This window comes from Mesitornis unicolor, unplaced genomic scaffold, assembly GCF_000695765.1.
Source record: "Mesitornis unicolor isolate BGI_N332 unplaced genomic scaffold, ASM69576v1 scaffold26926, whole genome shotgun sequence".
NCBI lineage: Eukaryota > Metazoa > Chordata > Aves > Mesitornithiformes > Mesitornithidae > Mesitornis > Mesitornis unicolor.
In genome coordinates, this window is record NW_010193390.1 from 1 (window position 1) to 15000 (window position 15000).

A 15000-nucleotide genomic window follows, 5' to 3' on the forward strand; every position below is an offset into this window, starting at 1 on the left:
CGCCGCCGCCGCCTCTCGCGGTTGCCGGGACGGGTGGCGGGGTCAGGTGTGGGAAGCGAGGGGATAAATCAGGACCTGTGGCCGGTTTGTGCGCACGAAAGGGACATCCGAAGGAGGATGAAGCTCTCGGAGGGGTCTGTCAGTTCCCGTCTGCGGAAAGAGCAGATAGGGAGCATATTAACTTAATATCTCTGACAAAGGAGGGGATGTCAATCATAGCTGGCAGGGAAAACGGCTGCAGAGTAGAGGTGCCCTTGAATGTCGGGCAAAAGTTGCCGGGGTGAGGATTTGGAAACCCGCGAGTTTCCCACAGGTCCTGAGTGCTCACAGCCAATGCTGTGGTGTTTCTGGCTGCATGGCCAGTCAACCTAAAACCCTCATTTGGGTCTGGGGATGGGCAGGGGGCACATGGAAGCACATCTATAGCTGTTGCTCGGTGGTGGAAAAGTCCAGTGTTGTCGAACGCTGGGTACAGAAACACGGCCGTGTCACCATGAGGTGTAAAAGCTCAGGTTGTTTGTCACTTCCATCGTCTGCAGAGGTTTGACAGCACGCAGGATGAATTATATGGAAGCAGTTTCCTTACTCGTAGATTTGCATGTGGCACATACCCTTTATGTCTTCTTCTTGCAGTTTTTCTTTGAGTTGCCATCAATCACGTAAAGTTTACAACCGCTGTAGCTTATTTTGCATTTATTTTACCTGCTTTTTGTCCAGAGCTTACCTTTAACAGCAATAGCCCATACTGTGAAATATTTATTAATACTCAAGGGTAGACAGAGTATCAACATTTCATGAGTTGATCTGTGATAAAAAGTACAATGTATATACTTTTTGCTAACAGCTCCCTATTAAATTGTTCTGTAAAGTAGCTTACATTCACTGAATGGCAGTATCAGTATAAGCAGTTAACGTTCCTGCCAGTTGAACTCTGAGACCTCTGAGTTTATATGACTTGTCTTTTTATGATCGGTTGATGAATTAAGATAGTCGTAAGAATGGACACATTTTGAAATTGGAGTTTAATTTCATTCGAGGCAGAACTGTAAACACTGCAATTTGTAGTCTCTAAATCATTATTTATTCTGTCTCAAAGTGCAGCGTAACTGCCAGATTAACTAATTCAGGAATTGTGATTTAACGACACCGTGTAGCATGAAAAAAAATATCTTGGAAAACTTGGACTGAGTTCATAGTAGGAATCTTGCGAATGTTTCAGTATTGTCTCTGCACAGAGACCATGTGAGTTATTTCCTTCACGGTCAGTGAAATAACATGGACCTAATTCACTTGAGGGGAGGAAAATGTTTTCCATTTTCTACCTTGAGCAGCTTGATTTCTTTTTCTCACCCAAAGAATCTGCTTCCTTAAGCAGTGCTGAGCACAGTTACATGGTGGAGGGCTGTGCATCTTCCCAAAATAAAGGCCTGAACTAATGAGATGCTGAATCCCTCCTGTTAGTGAGGTCTGTCAGTTCTCCCTGTAGTTGATGGGCATCGAGGATGTTTGGCATTCACGGGAATTGCTGAATACCTTGCTGAATTGGGCCCAGGGTATCACTAGGTTCATAAACTGAGGGTGGCTTTTTTATTTAAGGCTGAAGAGCAGGTAACATAATTTTGAAGTAAATAAGGCTCTAATTTTGACTTCTTCTTGTAGAGAAATCTGAATAAAGTAGTTGTTGCTGCACAAATAGTTGCTTATAATTTCTGCCTTGTTGCAAATTCTGTGGTTAGACGCCTCAGCTAAGGGAGTTAGATAACCCCTTCTCCCAAGAAAACTTGTGTCAGAGCTGTACAAAAAGGTAGTACTTTCTCATCAGTTGCTGACGTGATTTTAGCACTGAACAGATCTATGGTGAATAGATGTCATCTGTTCTTCGGATTTTAGCTGTGTGTGAAATGCTGTTGACTGGAATAATTTTCATCCTGCGCTTCCTGGCTGATTCTGGCAAAGCCATACCCTGTGTAGTGCTTTAGAGTGAAAGATCTAAATATTTCTATTAGCAGAAGCGTGTTAAATTTCTCATGTGGTGTTGGCATAACAGGCTGACATGAAGCAGGCAGATGCTGGACCAGAGAAAGTAGTCGGCTTGTGAAAAGATAGGAACAGTTTCAGCTCTATAAAAATTGCTATCTCCTTGAACTCATCCGTGAATATTCGTCAAGTTTAGCGCTTTGCTGCTGTGTATTTAATGTCTGTTTAGGTTAGGCTAGAGTCCTTCAGAGTGGCAGAGGAGGGTGAGTTTGAATTTACATCTCCTTTGCATCTCATAGGTGTATGAATTAATCTAGGAGAAAATGATCAGCATCTCTGTAGATCAAGATAAGTTAACAAAACTGATTACAGAAATTGATTTCTGTGTAATGAATGCGGTTAAATACCTGACATCATATTCCTTTCTAAAGACCGTTCTAGCCAAAGATTTGGTAACAATAACTCTTGGATACCTAGAATAATTAATCTGTTTCCACTTAAAATGTCAATGCATATCAAATGGATATGAAATAAACCCATGTGTGTAGCTTCTATGCTGTTAAGAGGTTATTCATAGCTGCATTTTAATCATATCTCCTTAAACAAAAGTTTTGAAAGTAAATTTGTAAATAAAATACTGTAAGCTATGTTTATGGATGGACTTAGTGCTGAGGCTCTTGGTATGATTTTTCATTACATGAGCATCGAAAATGTTTGTTTTTTGAGGAAGCCGTATCGTGCGAGTTGAGGCTTGAGATGTGGAGGGTAAGTTTAACATAAACTACACTTGGCATGAAAGGAGTATCGTAAGTGACGTGTAAAAAAAATTTAACCTTCGCAAATTTAAAACTCTGTAACTCAGAAAGAAATGGTGCTTCTGAAGATTTCTACATAGATCTTGACAATCTAAGCTATCTTTCTAACTATGTGTTTCTGGATAGCTGTGCGCAGTCATTAGAGGTATGAAATACAGTTTTGCAGCCAAAGCACTGGTACTACGTAAAGGACACAAACTTCCTAATTTTATTATTTTTTTTTTTGCTCCCAAGAGTTCCCTATTTATCCATTTCTAATCTAATCAGTCTCGAAGTCTGCCTGTGGTGGCTGGGATTTTGCATCCCGCTATACATGCCATTCCATTTCCCTTGAGGTGTGAATTGGTTTTGGTCCTCCGAGACCAAAATATTAACTGGCCACTCAGTACTCGTTCTGTTTTGTCAGGCTGAAGTAGAACTATTTCTCATATTTAAGCTGAAAGGCACGTAAGCCTTAAAGCTGGCAGTCTGTAGGCTCGGGATAACACCGGGGCGAATGAGAGTTGTTGCTTAATACCCAGGTTAAGTGTACGATAACTCTGATGCTTTCAGCTTTCAGCTTCCAGCGAGGGAAGGAGGGGGCATCGCTCTGGAGCACCTCCTGCTGCATGTTTGTGGTGGCGGGAATGGGCAGGCAAGCAGCTGCTGGTACGGGGGCTCAGGGAGAGGAAAATGGACACTGGGGAGGAAGGATGCATGGCAATGACCTTCCAACCTGGTGCAGGACAGCCTATTTCCTGCGCTGCTGACTCAAGGGTACAGCAAGCCCTCCCCATGTGTGTCCTTGGTTGGGATTGGGCAAGAGAGAGGGAAACAGTGGTCAGGCACCTCAAATTTGCTGGGAAATGTGCAAAACTTGAAACCTGACATGAGGTTTTTGGTGTAAGCCTGGGAACTTATTGTTGGATCTCAATCAAGTGTAGCTTGACTACAGAAAAGGAAGGAAAAACGTGAAGGTTTTTGGTGTTGATGAGGTTTTTTTTTTTCCTATTGGCAAGTATTATCTTTATGGAGAATGCCTGTAGAATATCTTGCGTGCAGTAAGCAAGAGCTGTTTCGGTTATCTTGCAATTAGTTTATATCACTTTCAAATGAATACCACTAGACTGAAAGGTCAGCCTTGACCCTGGTTTATTCTGTGCCAGTATCGCCTGCTTAAAAACTCCGGTGATGGTCGCCCCTTTCCACCCCCTGAGGACCTGGCCATTTATTTACAAAAACAACCCTTCTGAAATCCCAACTCCTCAGATTTTTTTTTTGGATGAAGACCTAATTGCAAGAGCCTGATTCTGCCCCCCTGAAAAACGCCATTTGCGTTAGTTGAGAGAAAGCAGGAGACCGTCTCTTATGACACATAATGCCAAGTAGGGCCTGATCCTACTGCTCGCATGTAAAAGGATTTTGGTATCCCTGGATTCCGGGGCAGTTGGCTTGCAGGGTGGGATGCTGCCTGGTGTGCAGGTGATGGAACTGGGCCCCTGCAACAGAACTCCTTGTTATTTTATTATTATTGTGAGGTTTCCAAACTTCGCTTGGTTAATATGCTTCTTGATAAGGAATGATCTTTGAAGGCAGTGTCCTGATAACAGTGTAAGGCTCTGGATTTCCCATCTGAATTCATGACTTTTTTTTTTTTAATTTTTTTCATTCTTTGCTTTCCTGTATGCAAGGAGCCAGTAATGGAAACAAACATCACATCCCTTGCATAACTGTCTCTGACACTAAATCTCTGAAAATTCTTTCAGTATATCCAGAATAAGTGGGCAAAGGCTGCAGAATAAACATAATGTATCGAAGTATTAAAAGCTTTTTTTTTTTTTTTTCCATCTTGGTTGCAAACTAAGCATTGACTACTGTCTTGATTTTACAGATTATTTCATGCTGAAATTATGCCTATTTGCATGGATAGTTATTCTTTAAAACTAGCCACAGATGCAGTCCTAGGGAGCACGTAGATGTTTTTACAGGTGAACCGAAAGAGATGGGAGCAATTCCAAAAAGTCTGCATGCTGCCTTTGGCAATATACCCTGTTATTGTGAAGATTGTGCTCTGTTTAGCAAATGTAAAGTTTAAGATTAGATAAACGTCGCATGAAAAATATTTTAATTTTCCTCAGTGTTAGATTTTAAGAAACAGGAAAGACCGTCTAGTGCTTTATGTGCAATGTGAGTTTAGCATCACTAGTTAATAAGTCACAAATTATGTCAAGAGCCTTTTACAAAATGCAAGGAAGTGTGTTATCTTTTATGCTGTGTTCCTGGGAAACAATGAGAGTTCATATAAAGAGAAGGTATCTTCCTTTCTCACGCAGCTGATTGATGTTATTTCTTCCATCTTTCCATATTTTTCCTCATCTTTTCTGCATGTCACAGGAAATAAGATTCTGTGTATTCAAAATATTACATGTAGAAGGGTTTCAGTGGGCATTTGAGATACTGTTCTTGGAGGTTTTTCTAAAGCAGAGAGATGCCTCGTTTCTGCTATGAAAAAAAACTATTGTCATGTATTTTAGTGTAAAAAATACAGACTCTTAAGCCTTTGGTAGCGGGGCTTGGAGCATGTAAGTTAAGAAAAGGAAGGAATGTGTGGGGAATTCAAAACACTGTCATGGCTAGTAACTGGTACATACGAGGCTGTGTTAATGAACTACATTTTAGCCTTTATTTGATCACATCTCTGTAAATATTATAATCCTAACCATAAAATATTTTAATGCAGTTTTGCTTTGCTGAACAAATGTTTCCATAATGATTTGAGAGATTTTTTTTTCTCAGTGTGAGCCTCAATGTTCCTATGATTTCCTTGCCTTTCACATACACATATGCTATCCTACCTACAATTAAGTGAAAGTTGTTGTTTTGACCTTCGAATGTTTATTTACTAGTTTTATCTCCCTTTAAAAAGCAAAACTACAATTACAGTTTTTACATCGGAACTGAATTTTTTTAATCCAAATTTTATACAATTTCTTGTTTTAACAATAAATCTTAAATAAGGAGTACTTTCATCTTCTTTTGTAACATGTATCTCAATGCCCTAAATTTAATCAATTGGTTGTCAGAGGCTGTGTTCTTCTAATCTACTCTTTCTTCTGAAGATAAACAGTATCATTTTAGGCATTTGTGCAAGAGAATCATATTACTGGTGCTTAAGCAGTTTTTGCTTTTTTTAAATCTTAATCCATCTTAAACCAGTGGAGCAGAAATATTTAAAAATGTTTCATTTCAAGCAGAGTGCATAATAAATTGCAATAATTGTAATGTGCCATAAATCCCAGAGCCTATGCATTTTGCATTTTATTCAGGATTGAGGTCAGGAAATTTGGAGAAATTTAAAGAAAATGATTCATCAGTCCTTTTGTTCTGTTGGCCAGGGTCCCAGGATTCTTGAGCTGAGCCCAGCTGACAAGCTTTTGAAGATGGCACAATAACAGTCCAGTGATGCCTGACCATGACAGCACAGCCCTCTTAAGCAGGCAAACCAAGAGAAGAAGAGTTGACATTGGAGTGAAAAGGACGGTAGGGACAGCATCTGCATTTTTTGCAAAGGCAAGAGCAACGTTTTTTAGTGCCATGAATCCCCAAGGTTCAGAGCAGGATGTCGAGTATTCAGTGGTGCAGCATGCAGATGGGGAAAAGTCAAATGTACTCCGCAAGCTGCTGAAGAGGGCGAACTCATATGAAGATGCCATGATGCCTTTTCCAGGAGCAACCATAATTTCCCAGCTGTTGAAAAATAACATGAACAAAAATGGTGGCACGGAGCCCAGTTTCCAAGCCAGCGGTCTCTCTAGTACAGGCTCAGAAGTACATCAGGAGGATGTATGCAGCAACTCTTCAAGAGACAGCCCCCAAGAGTGTCTTTCCCCTTTTGGCAGGCCGACTATGAGCCAGTTTGATGTGGATCGGTTATGCGACGAGCACCTGAGAGCTAAACGCGCCCGGGTTGAGAATATAATTCGGGGTATGAGCCATTCCCCCAGCGTGGCATTAAGGGGCAATGAAAACGAAAGAGAAATAGCTCCGCAGTCTGTGAGTCCCCGAGAAAGTTACAGAGAAAACAAACGCAAGCAAAAGCTGCCACAACAGCAGCAGCAGAGCTTCCAGCAGCTGGTTTCGGCGAGGAAAGAGCAGAAGCGAGAGGAGCGCAGACAGCTGAAGCAGCAGCTGGAGGACATGCAGAAGCAGCTGCGCCAGCTGCAGGAGAAGTTCTACCAGATCTATGACAGCACTGACTCCGAAAATGATGAAGATGGCAACCTGTCTGAAGACAGCATGCGCTCCGAAACCATGGATGCGAGGGCCGGCGACTCCGTTGGCAGGTCAGACAACGAGATGTGTGAGCTAGACCCGGGCCAGTTCATCGACCGGGCGCGGGCCCTCATCCGGGAGCAGGAGATAGCGGAGAACAAACCGAAAAGAGAAGGTCCCAAGGAGAAGGAGCAAGGGCCGAATGCCTTCCACCCCGAAGGAAAACATTTAGCCGAGACACTGAAGCAGGAGCTGAACACTGCCATGTCGCAAGTTGTGGACACGGTGGTCAAAGTTTTCTCGTCCAAGCCCTCCCGCCAGCTTCCTCAGGTCTTCCCACCTCTCCAGATCCCACAGGCGAGGTTCGCTGTCAACGGGGAGAACCACAACTTCCACACAGCCAACCAGCGCCTGCAGTGCTTCGGGGACGTCATCATTCCCAACCCCCTCGACACTTTTGGCAGTGTCCCCATGCCTGGTGCCACCGACCAAACCGAGGCGCTGCCCCTTGTCGTCCGGAAAAACTCCTCTGACCAATCCGCCTCGGCCCCGCCGGCTGGCGGCCATCACACCTCCCTGCACCAGTCCCCGCTCTCAGCCACAGCCGGCTTCTCCACCTCCTCCTTTCGCCACCCCTTCCCGCTGCCCCTCATGGCCTACCCCTTCCAGAGCCCCCTGGGCGCCCCATCAGCCTCCTTCCCGGGGAAAGAGCGCGCCTCCCCCGAATCCCTTGACCTGACCAGGGAGACCACCAGCCTGAGGACCAAGATGTCGTCGCATCACATGAACCACCACCCTTGCTCGCCGGCCCACCCCCCCAGCGCCGCTGAGGGCCTCTCCTTGTCCCTCATAAAATCCGAGTGTGGCGACCTGCAAGACATGTCCGAAATTTCGCCCTACTCGGGAAGTGCAATATCCTTTTTGAAAGATGAGCAATAACCTGGCAGTAGCTTCTGGGAGAGGACAAGGGGCCGTGTCCGTGCCCCAGGGCTTCCTCTGGGTGTTGTGGGAGTGGGATGCTCACAGGGGACTAGGTGGGGGTTTTGGTAAGGCCAAATAAAACACCGGTGTCAGCTGATGGCTCTCCTTCAGCAATGGTGTTCACATAAAATACCCACCTGTGCTCCCCCAGCCTTTTAGACCATCCCATGGGGTAGAAAAGCCAGTCAAGCCCATGACCCAGGTGCCTGTGGGTTTGCCTGGGCCAGCGAGTCCTTCCCTAGGCACGAGGTGATCCAAGGGGCATCACCCTCATCCAAAAACTGTTCAAACCATGACCACCTCCTTTCCCTCCCCTGCCAGGCCAACACACAACCTGTGTTAATGGTGTCGTGGCTGGGGCTCGCAGAGAGCCATGGTGTGGTCATCGTGAGCCTTCAGCCCTTGAGCGCGTAAGGGAAACGAAGCACAAAAGACACAGGTACTGATATATTCAGGCTGCATCAAGTTCTTTCCCCCACCCAGAGGTCTGTTCCTCAGCCCTTGTGCAGCTGCCTGCTATGCATGATTAACCTCTGTTCAGCCATACACAGAAATCTTTTGTCCTAACATACACAAAGCAAATTATTTTGGAAAGCTAGGGAGAACAATTAAATGTAAAACTTCAGCTGTATTAAATTTACAGGACACTTCCCCTGCTTAAAAAAATGATGATCATAAAATCTCTTTTTAGCTCAATAGCAGGCTTTAGTTACAAGAAAAAAATCCATCTCTGCCTTTCTTTAGGCATATCCGGACATAGTAATGATATTTTTTTTTTATTTCCCCTGGAAACTAGTACTAGATTTTTTTTTTCTTTTTAACAATAACACCTCCCACTCCTTGCATCTTTTCCCCTAATGTGCTTTTTGGTCAAAAGATCTTTATTCCAAGTACAGTCATATTAAAAGTGAATAAAAGACCATGCCTGCCTGATGCTGAAATCGAGGATTTTGAATGAAGGGTAGAGTGACGTTTTAATCCAGCTCCAAGACCCCAGCAGAAGGCAACAGCACAAGCACAGAGCCTTAGATGCAGCTAATTTCATTCCCCAGTTGATGAAAGTAATTGCAGCTGAATAACTCTGCCCGTCCCTGAGTATTGGTAGCGATGCTGGAAACTTGTTTCCTTTCCAGGGGTATCACATGAAGGCAGATGCATGAGGCTGTGCCCCATCGCTTGCTATCTTTTGGGCAATTAATAACTCTGGTCGTTTTAGATTAATTTAACCACATTTTATGTAGACGTGTTAAATCTTCAGGAGGGTGCTGGCAGGGATTGAGACCCGCTGGTTTTCTGGATTTCCCATCCCTCCCATGGCAGTGGGCACCACTGGTACGAAGGCAGGTGCCGCAGGTCCAGAGCACATCACCACCAGGCTTTGTCCTAACTTAGGTTAAGTCTGAGTCAAGAATTGCCGCTGTCTGACCTGTATGAATATTCTATAGGGGAAAGTGTTCCCGCTTTGAAAGCACCTTGTTTAGCTGTTGCTGTTTTCCAGAGCCAGCTTGTAGTGGACATGACATTTGAGGGACATCTTCCCTGAAAGGATATCTCTGCTGCATTTGTAGCAGCGAAATCTTTACCTTGCTGTATATGTTGTATGGCAAAACAGAGGAGTCGGCCTAGAGCCAGAATCACTCGCAGTTACTGCCAGTTACTCTTGGGAGATCTAAACCGAAAATCTTTGCCGCATATTGAAATGCAAGCTGCGATGCATGGAAAGCGGTTCTGAGGTCAACAGGAGTGGCAGCTGAGGGCAAGACTCAGGCCAGAGCAATTAAGTAATTTCTACCAAACAGTGCAGTGGCATACTAATTGTTTTTGCATAAAAGTAGTTCTTCCATCTAGGGAGAGGAGTAAGCAGAGGTGAAAAATGCCAAGCATGTGAACTAGGAGTAGTTCTGGGGCTGCACGTGATCCTCTCCACCCATCGAGCATCTTTCCCTTGCCTCTGGCATATCTCCCCCTTTCTCATGCTCAGTCTCACTGGTGGTCACTAATGAAGCTTGTGGCTGCAGCTAAAACAGGGATGCAAGAATCCCCCACTGTTCGGAGGCTGAGCTGGGTGAAACACCAAATGGGGACTCCCTTCCTCCTCCCTTGCCCCACTTCTTCCCCTGCCATTGTGAAGGTGTGCTGACGTCCCCACACAGACACTACTGCAGGCTGCAGCTTAATCTGGGTGTCAATACAGACCTGCTGGGACAAACAGGTTTATTAGAGAGTGCTTCTACACGACGTGTACCTTGGTATATAGCTCAGTTGTGGAGATGGGTAGACTCGTTTGTCCAGATAGCTTGCAGTTTCCAGGGAAAGGCACAGTATGAAGGTTGGTTGGTTTGCGGTTGATTCTCTTATGGTACTTTTATTTTACATAGTTGAATGTGCATATATAGGGAATATACTTCTTGAGAGGTGCAGATCTCTCTTCCCTGCAGAAAGCAACATCTGTTTTCCTGGACAATACAGCCAAGGTAAGAACATAAGACTAGCAGATACAGCCAAGTTCAGGCTTTAGTAGTAGGCCAAAACACTGAACCAGCTTGGTTTTCATTTTTTGGGTTTTGTTCTTTTTTTTTTTTTTCTCCCAACGCCTGTAAAATGTATCTGATCATTCTTTGCTGAATTGCAGAAGGAAATGGTTAATGTTTGCTTATGTTGCTAAACAAGATAAGATGCACCTGCAGCATGAGGTCCCATCTTGGTCATGAATGCAGTCTGTATCTTTGCAAAGTAATTGTTTAATCAAATATTAAGTTTTATTCAAATTCCAAGAGAAACAGACAGCGAATTGTTTTTCTGCACGGTCTTCATTTGTCACGCATCCTCTTTGCATCTCAAGAAAAATAGCCTTGTTCAGTCCCAAAACATTTGCATAGATCAAAACTGAAGCACAACAGTAGTTTGTGTGCTGTTAAGACATCTGTAAAGGTGAAGAAGTTTAACGTGCTCTCCCTAGCAGGAGGGCTTTAAAACATTAGTGAAACTTTCTACAATTTATTTATTTTTAAACAGAATTCCAATCCAACTGGAATGAGTTTCACAGCACCAGTATGTGAAAGCTATAATTAGTGAATTACAACATTTTGAAATGAGGAGTTACTACATCTGACTAGAATTAAACTAATTAAACTTAAAAAAAAAAGAGCGATTGTACAGCAAGCTGGATAACTCCATGCTGTTGATAAAACCTGGGCGATGAACAATTATTTCTTTGGAGAGTCTTGAAGATGCTCTTAGACACAGCTGTTTGGAGCCTTGCTGATTAAAAGCACTGGAGGTGTAACTTAAGGAGCAGCTTGGCTTCTCTAGAGCAGATTTTTTTACCTGATACAGCCTATTCTTACCTCTTTTCCTTCAGCTGAATACGTATGTGGGCTGGAAAAGCCTGTCAGAGCATTTGTGGGAGCTCAGGCTGAGAGTAACGGGAGTGAAAGATCATCTCCACTGAAAAATATTCTTGCAAAAGAGGAGCGTTACCTGGGAGGATTGAAGTGCAAATGAGTCAAATGCTGTGCAGTGCCACCCCTGTGCTTCTCCCGTTAAAACACACAAGGGAGTGTATATATGTTTCGCTCCCAGTCTTTCACTTCCTATGTCTTAGCGTTTTGCCCTTTTGCTGCTGCTGCTGCGTTAGGTGAGGCTCTGTTGCGCTGTGTAAACGCACAACGCTGAGACTCTCAGGTTGTTTGAACACCGCTTTAGGTTCAGCTGCAGTACACTGTTCCTCTGATCTTTTATGTTCCTGAGCAGATGTCTTTCATTAATTTATGGATTTATCATCTTTTCTTTCTCTCCTTTTTTTTCCTTTCCATTTTTTTTTTTTACACCTGGCAGCTGGCTCAAGTTTCAGCAGTTATTGTCTATTTTGCATTACCCATAGAATTGAATGTCATCTGTCTTCACAAAGCTATAGCTAGGAGAATTGAGGCGAGCCACACGAGCTGCTGGGACAGAGCTTGTTTGCGTTCCATTCGGCACCCCTCCTCCCTTTACCTCCTTAATATTTATTTGTGCTCGTTTTCTTTCCTGGCCTTGAATGGGGCTTAGCTCGTGTTCAGTACAGCTGTATGTTTACTGAATCTATTTCATCATGAGTCATTGTGCGTGTGTAAGTATCCTGGAAACAGCTAGTGCTTTCTTGGAAGAACAGTTGCTTTTCAGCCCAAGCACTTAAAAAGGAAATTAAGCAATTGGTCAGTTGAGGTTTTTTTTCTTTCTTCTGAAATAGCAATGGGTTATCTAATTCTTAGCTCTTAAGTCTGTCATTAACTGTTTTTTGCTAGATTATTACAGATCATATCTTTTATCACAGTAAAGCGTTAACCTTAGGATCAAGATATACAGATTTGTTGCATATTTGATATCGTTTTAAGGCTGCCAAGTGCTTAAGAACAACTATAATTTTAATAAAAAATGGTTTTCTGGGAATTTGAGTCTCAGAACATCTTTTAATACATATTTCATTCAATATCAATATCCTCTAGCATTAGAGCAGAAAATATTTAAAAATCCTAAATGCAGAAGGAATCCAAATGCTTAGACAACTGTCTAATATGCTTAAATCTGGCAAATAGGAGAGCTTTTTGGAAAGTTTATGTCCATCTTTGAGCTTGCATTGAAAGATAATATATGCCAAACCTGATATTAACATGTCATTGGCATCAGAAGAATTGCAAATTAAGGAAACTTAGGATTTTTTTTTTTCCTCTTACTTATTGGAGTACCCCTTTGGACCCCCACTTTCCTGTAAGGATCGCATAACAAAATGGATTTCTGGCGTAGAAGTTTTGATTTGTCTAAAACTCTTATCACTAAGCAATAGGTGACAGCTTGCTACTATTATTTCACTTACGTATTTTGACAGATGGCACTGCAGAGTGTAATGCTCTTTTAGACTTCTCTATCAGTCTAATGGAGGTAACTGGAGGTTCTTTCAACTCTTCTCTTGGCACAAGAAGTATGTCAGTCATAAATTATCTTCTTTGTAATCATTAAGCATCTAAACCAAAATGCAAGTTCAGCTGAGCCATTTTCCATGTACTTCCAGATACTAAGAGGTTTTTAAACTAATATTGTCAATGACTTCATTTAAAAAAATGCTACATTTTTACCATCTAAAAAATGAGCCTTGTAACTGAAATAAAGGGAGAGGGTTTCAGTAGATTTCATGAATTAGACAAAAAGGAATTCTACTGAAAAAGTCTAGCTAATCAGCAGTAGCCTGCTGATAAAAATTAGTCTGGGTTTCCCGTCTCGAGGCCTGGAATGAGATGTTCTGTGCTGACGTGCGCCTGGCTGTAAGGTGGAAGAGGCACCTTGGCTGCAGTGCATCTGTCAACTTGGTTGACCTTCGCCCCGCCATAAGGTGCGAACCGAGTGAAATTTTCAACAATTGTGTTTAGGAGAAACAGTCCTTAGAGAAGCTTCTGGGAAGAACCCTTAATTGACCTTGTGGGGGCCACATTGATTTTCTCCACGTGCATCTTCATTTCTGATAAATTATAAAGCCATTAATTTGCTGAGGAAATGGCAGGGCCAGCCTGCGGCACAGATGTGACCAGAGCCGTCCTAGCACGCAGTACACAAAAGAGAGCCAAGAAGCTGGGAGAAAAATCAGCAAGCCGAGATTGTTATGGGTAGCTTCACATTCCCTTGGGAACTCTTTTAGTTGCTTCTGTTTACAGATCTAAAAGGTAATGATGTTTCCAGGATAAATAGGCTGCCTTATAGGGTAAGTGGCCATTTATTGATCTGCTAGCCCACATTTATCGATTGGTTAGCCCCAAATACAGCGTCGTTCTCCAAGGAGTTAACTGTGTAAATCAGGAGGTGACAAGTTTTGTGGCGGGCGGATTGAGCGGCAAAGGGGCTCTGCCTGTTACAAATTTCACTTTGATTTGCAAGGCAGCCACTGGAGCAAGGCAACAGCGGGATGAGAGAGGTTACTCAAGATGCTAAAATTTATTGACACAAATGAAACAGGTGAAACGTACTGCCTGTAGAAAACATTGCTCAAATTGATAAAGTGCCTCCGATTGTTTCATATGCATTATTAGCTGTATTTCATGCAAGCAGTGCAACACTGAGAGAAAAAGAAACTTCAGCTGGAATTGCAAAGGAGAGGGAGGAAAAAATCTTCTGATAAGTTTTCTGCGGCACATGCTTCATGCATTTGTTTCCTTAGCAACAAGTGAACGTCCATATGGTACACAAGCCGTAAACTTGCAAGATTCCCAAGACCCAGCACCAAAACTGATAGGAAATACAGGGTTTAAGTTACACGACCTCACATCCCTTGTTTAACTATTTTACAGAAAAATTACAGCCCAGCAATTTAAACATTAGCATTTTTTCTTGTAGTCTGGGGAACTGTAGGGTATTTAAGGGGGCACTTTGCTAGCTCTGTGTGTTCATGAACAGCTTTCTCAAGAACAGCATTTTCCTTTACTAGTTCAATCCTACATGCAGGAAGGCTTGTCACCGAATCACTTGAAAAAGGCCAAGCTTATGTTCTTTTACACCCGGTACCCAAGTTCCAATATGCTGAAAACCTACTTCTCAGACGTAAAGGTAAGAAAATCTCTCCTCCCTCACTTCTCTTCTTACTGCATGCTATATTTGCTTATGAAAAGGTATCATGTTATCATATTAGAGATTATAATATTTCTGGGTACACAAAGGTTACAGCTGACTTTATTCACTTGTTCTTCCTGTTGAGATGTACCCTGCTTGTGCCTAGAGAAGGAAATAGGAGGTTGGAGGGTTTAAAATTAAGCATGAAAAAAGCACTGAAATTTCAGACCAAAGTAAGAATAATTATTACAGTAAATTAAACAGTTTTCATTATATATACCCTATTGAAAAAGGAGATTTTGGTGGTGGTAGAAATTTACTTCCAAGAACATTTTGGAGCAGTTCTCAAGTGCTCCCTTATTGTTTCATTTCAGTTGGTTTCCTCATATTTGTGCTTACA

At 42.8% G+C, this 15000-nt stretch overlaps 1 protein-coding gene across 1 annotated transcript in view; it reads left to right on the forward strand.

Annotated features, from left to right (window-relative positions):
* Window positions 1-6166: 6166 nt before the first annotated feature.
* Window positions 6167-15000, forward strand: part of PROX1 (prospero homeobox 1) — a 37156-nt gene continuing 28322 nt past the window's right edge. Inside the window, exons 1-2 of the mRNA XM_010187442.1 lie at window positions 6167-7955; window positions 14490-14597. Coding sequence (XP_010185744.1) covers window positions 6234-7955; window positions 14490-14597 — 1830 coding nt within the window. The 5' untranslated portion in view covers window positions 6167-6233. The remainder of the gene's footprint in view (window positions 7956-14489; window positions 14598-15000) is intronic.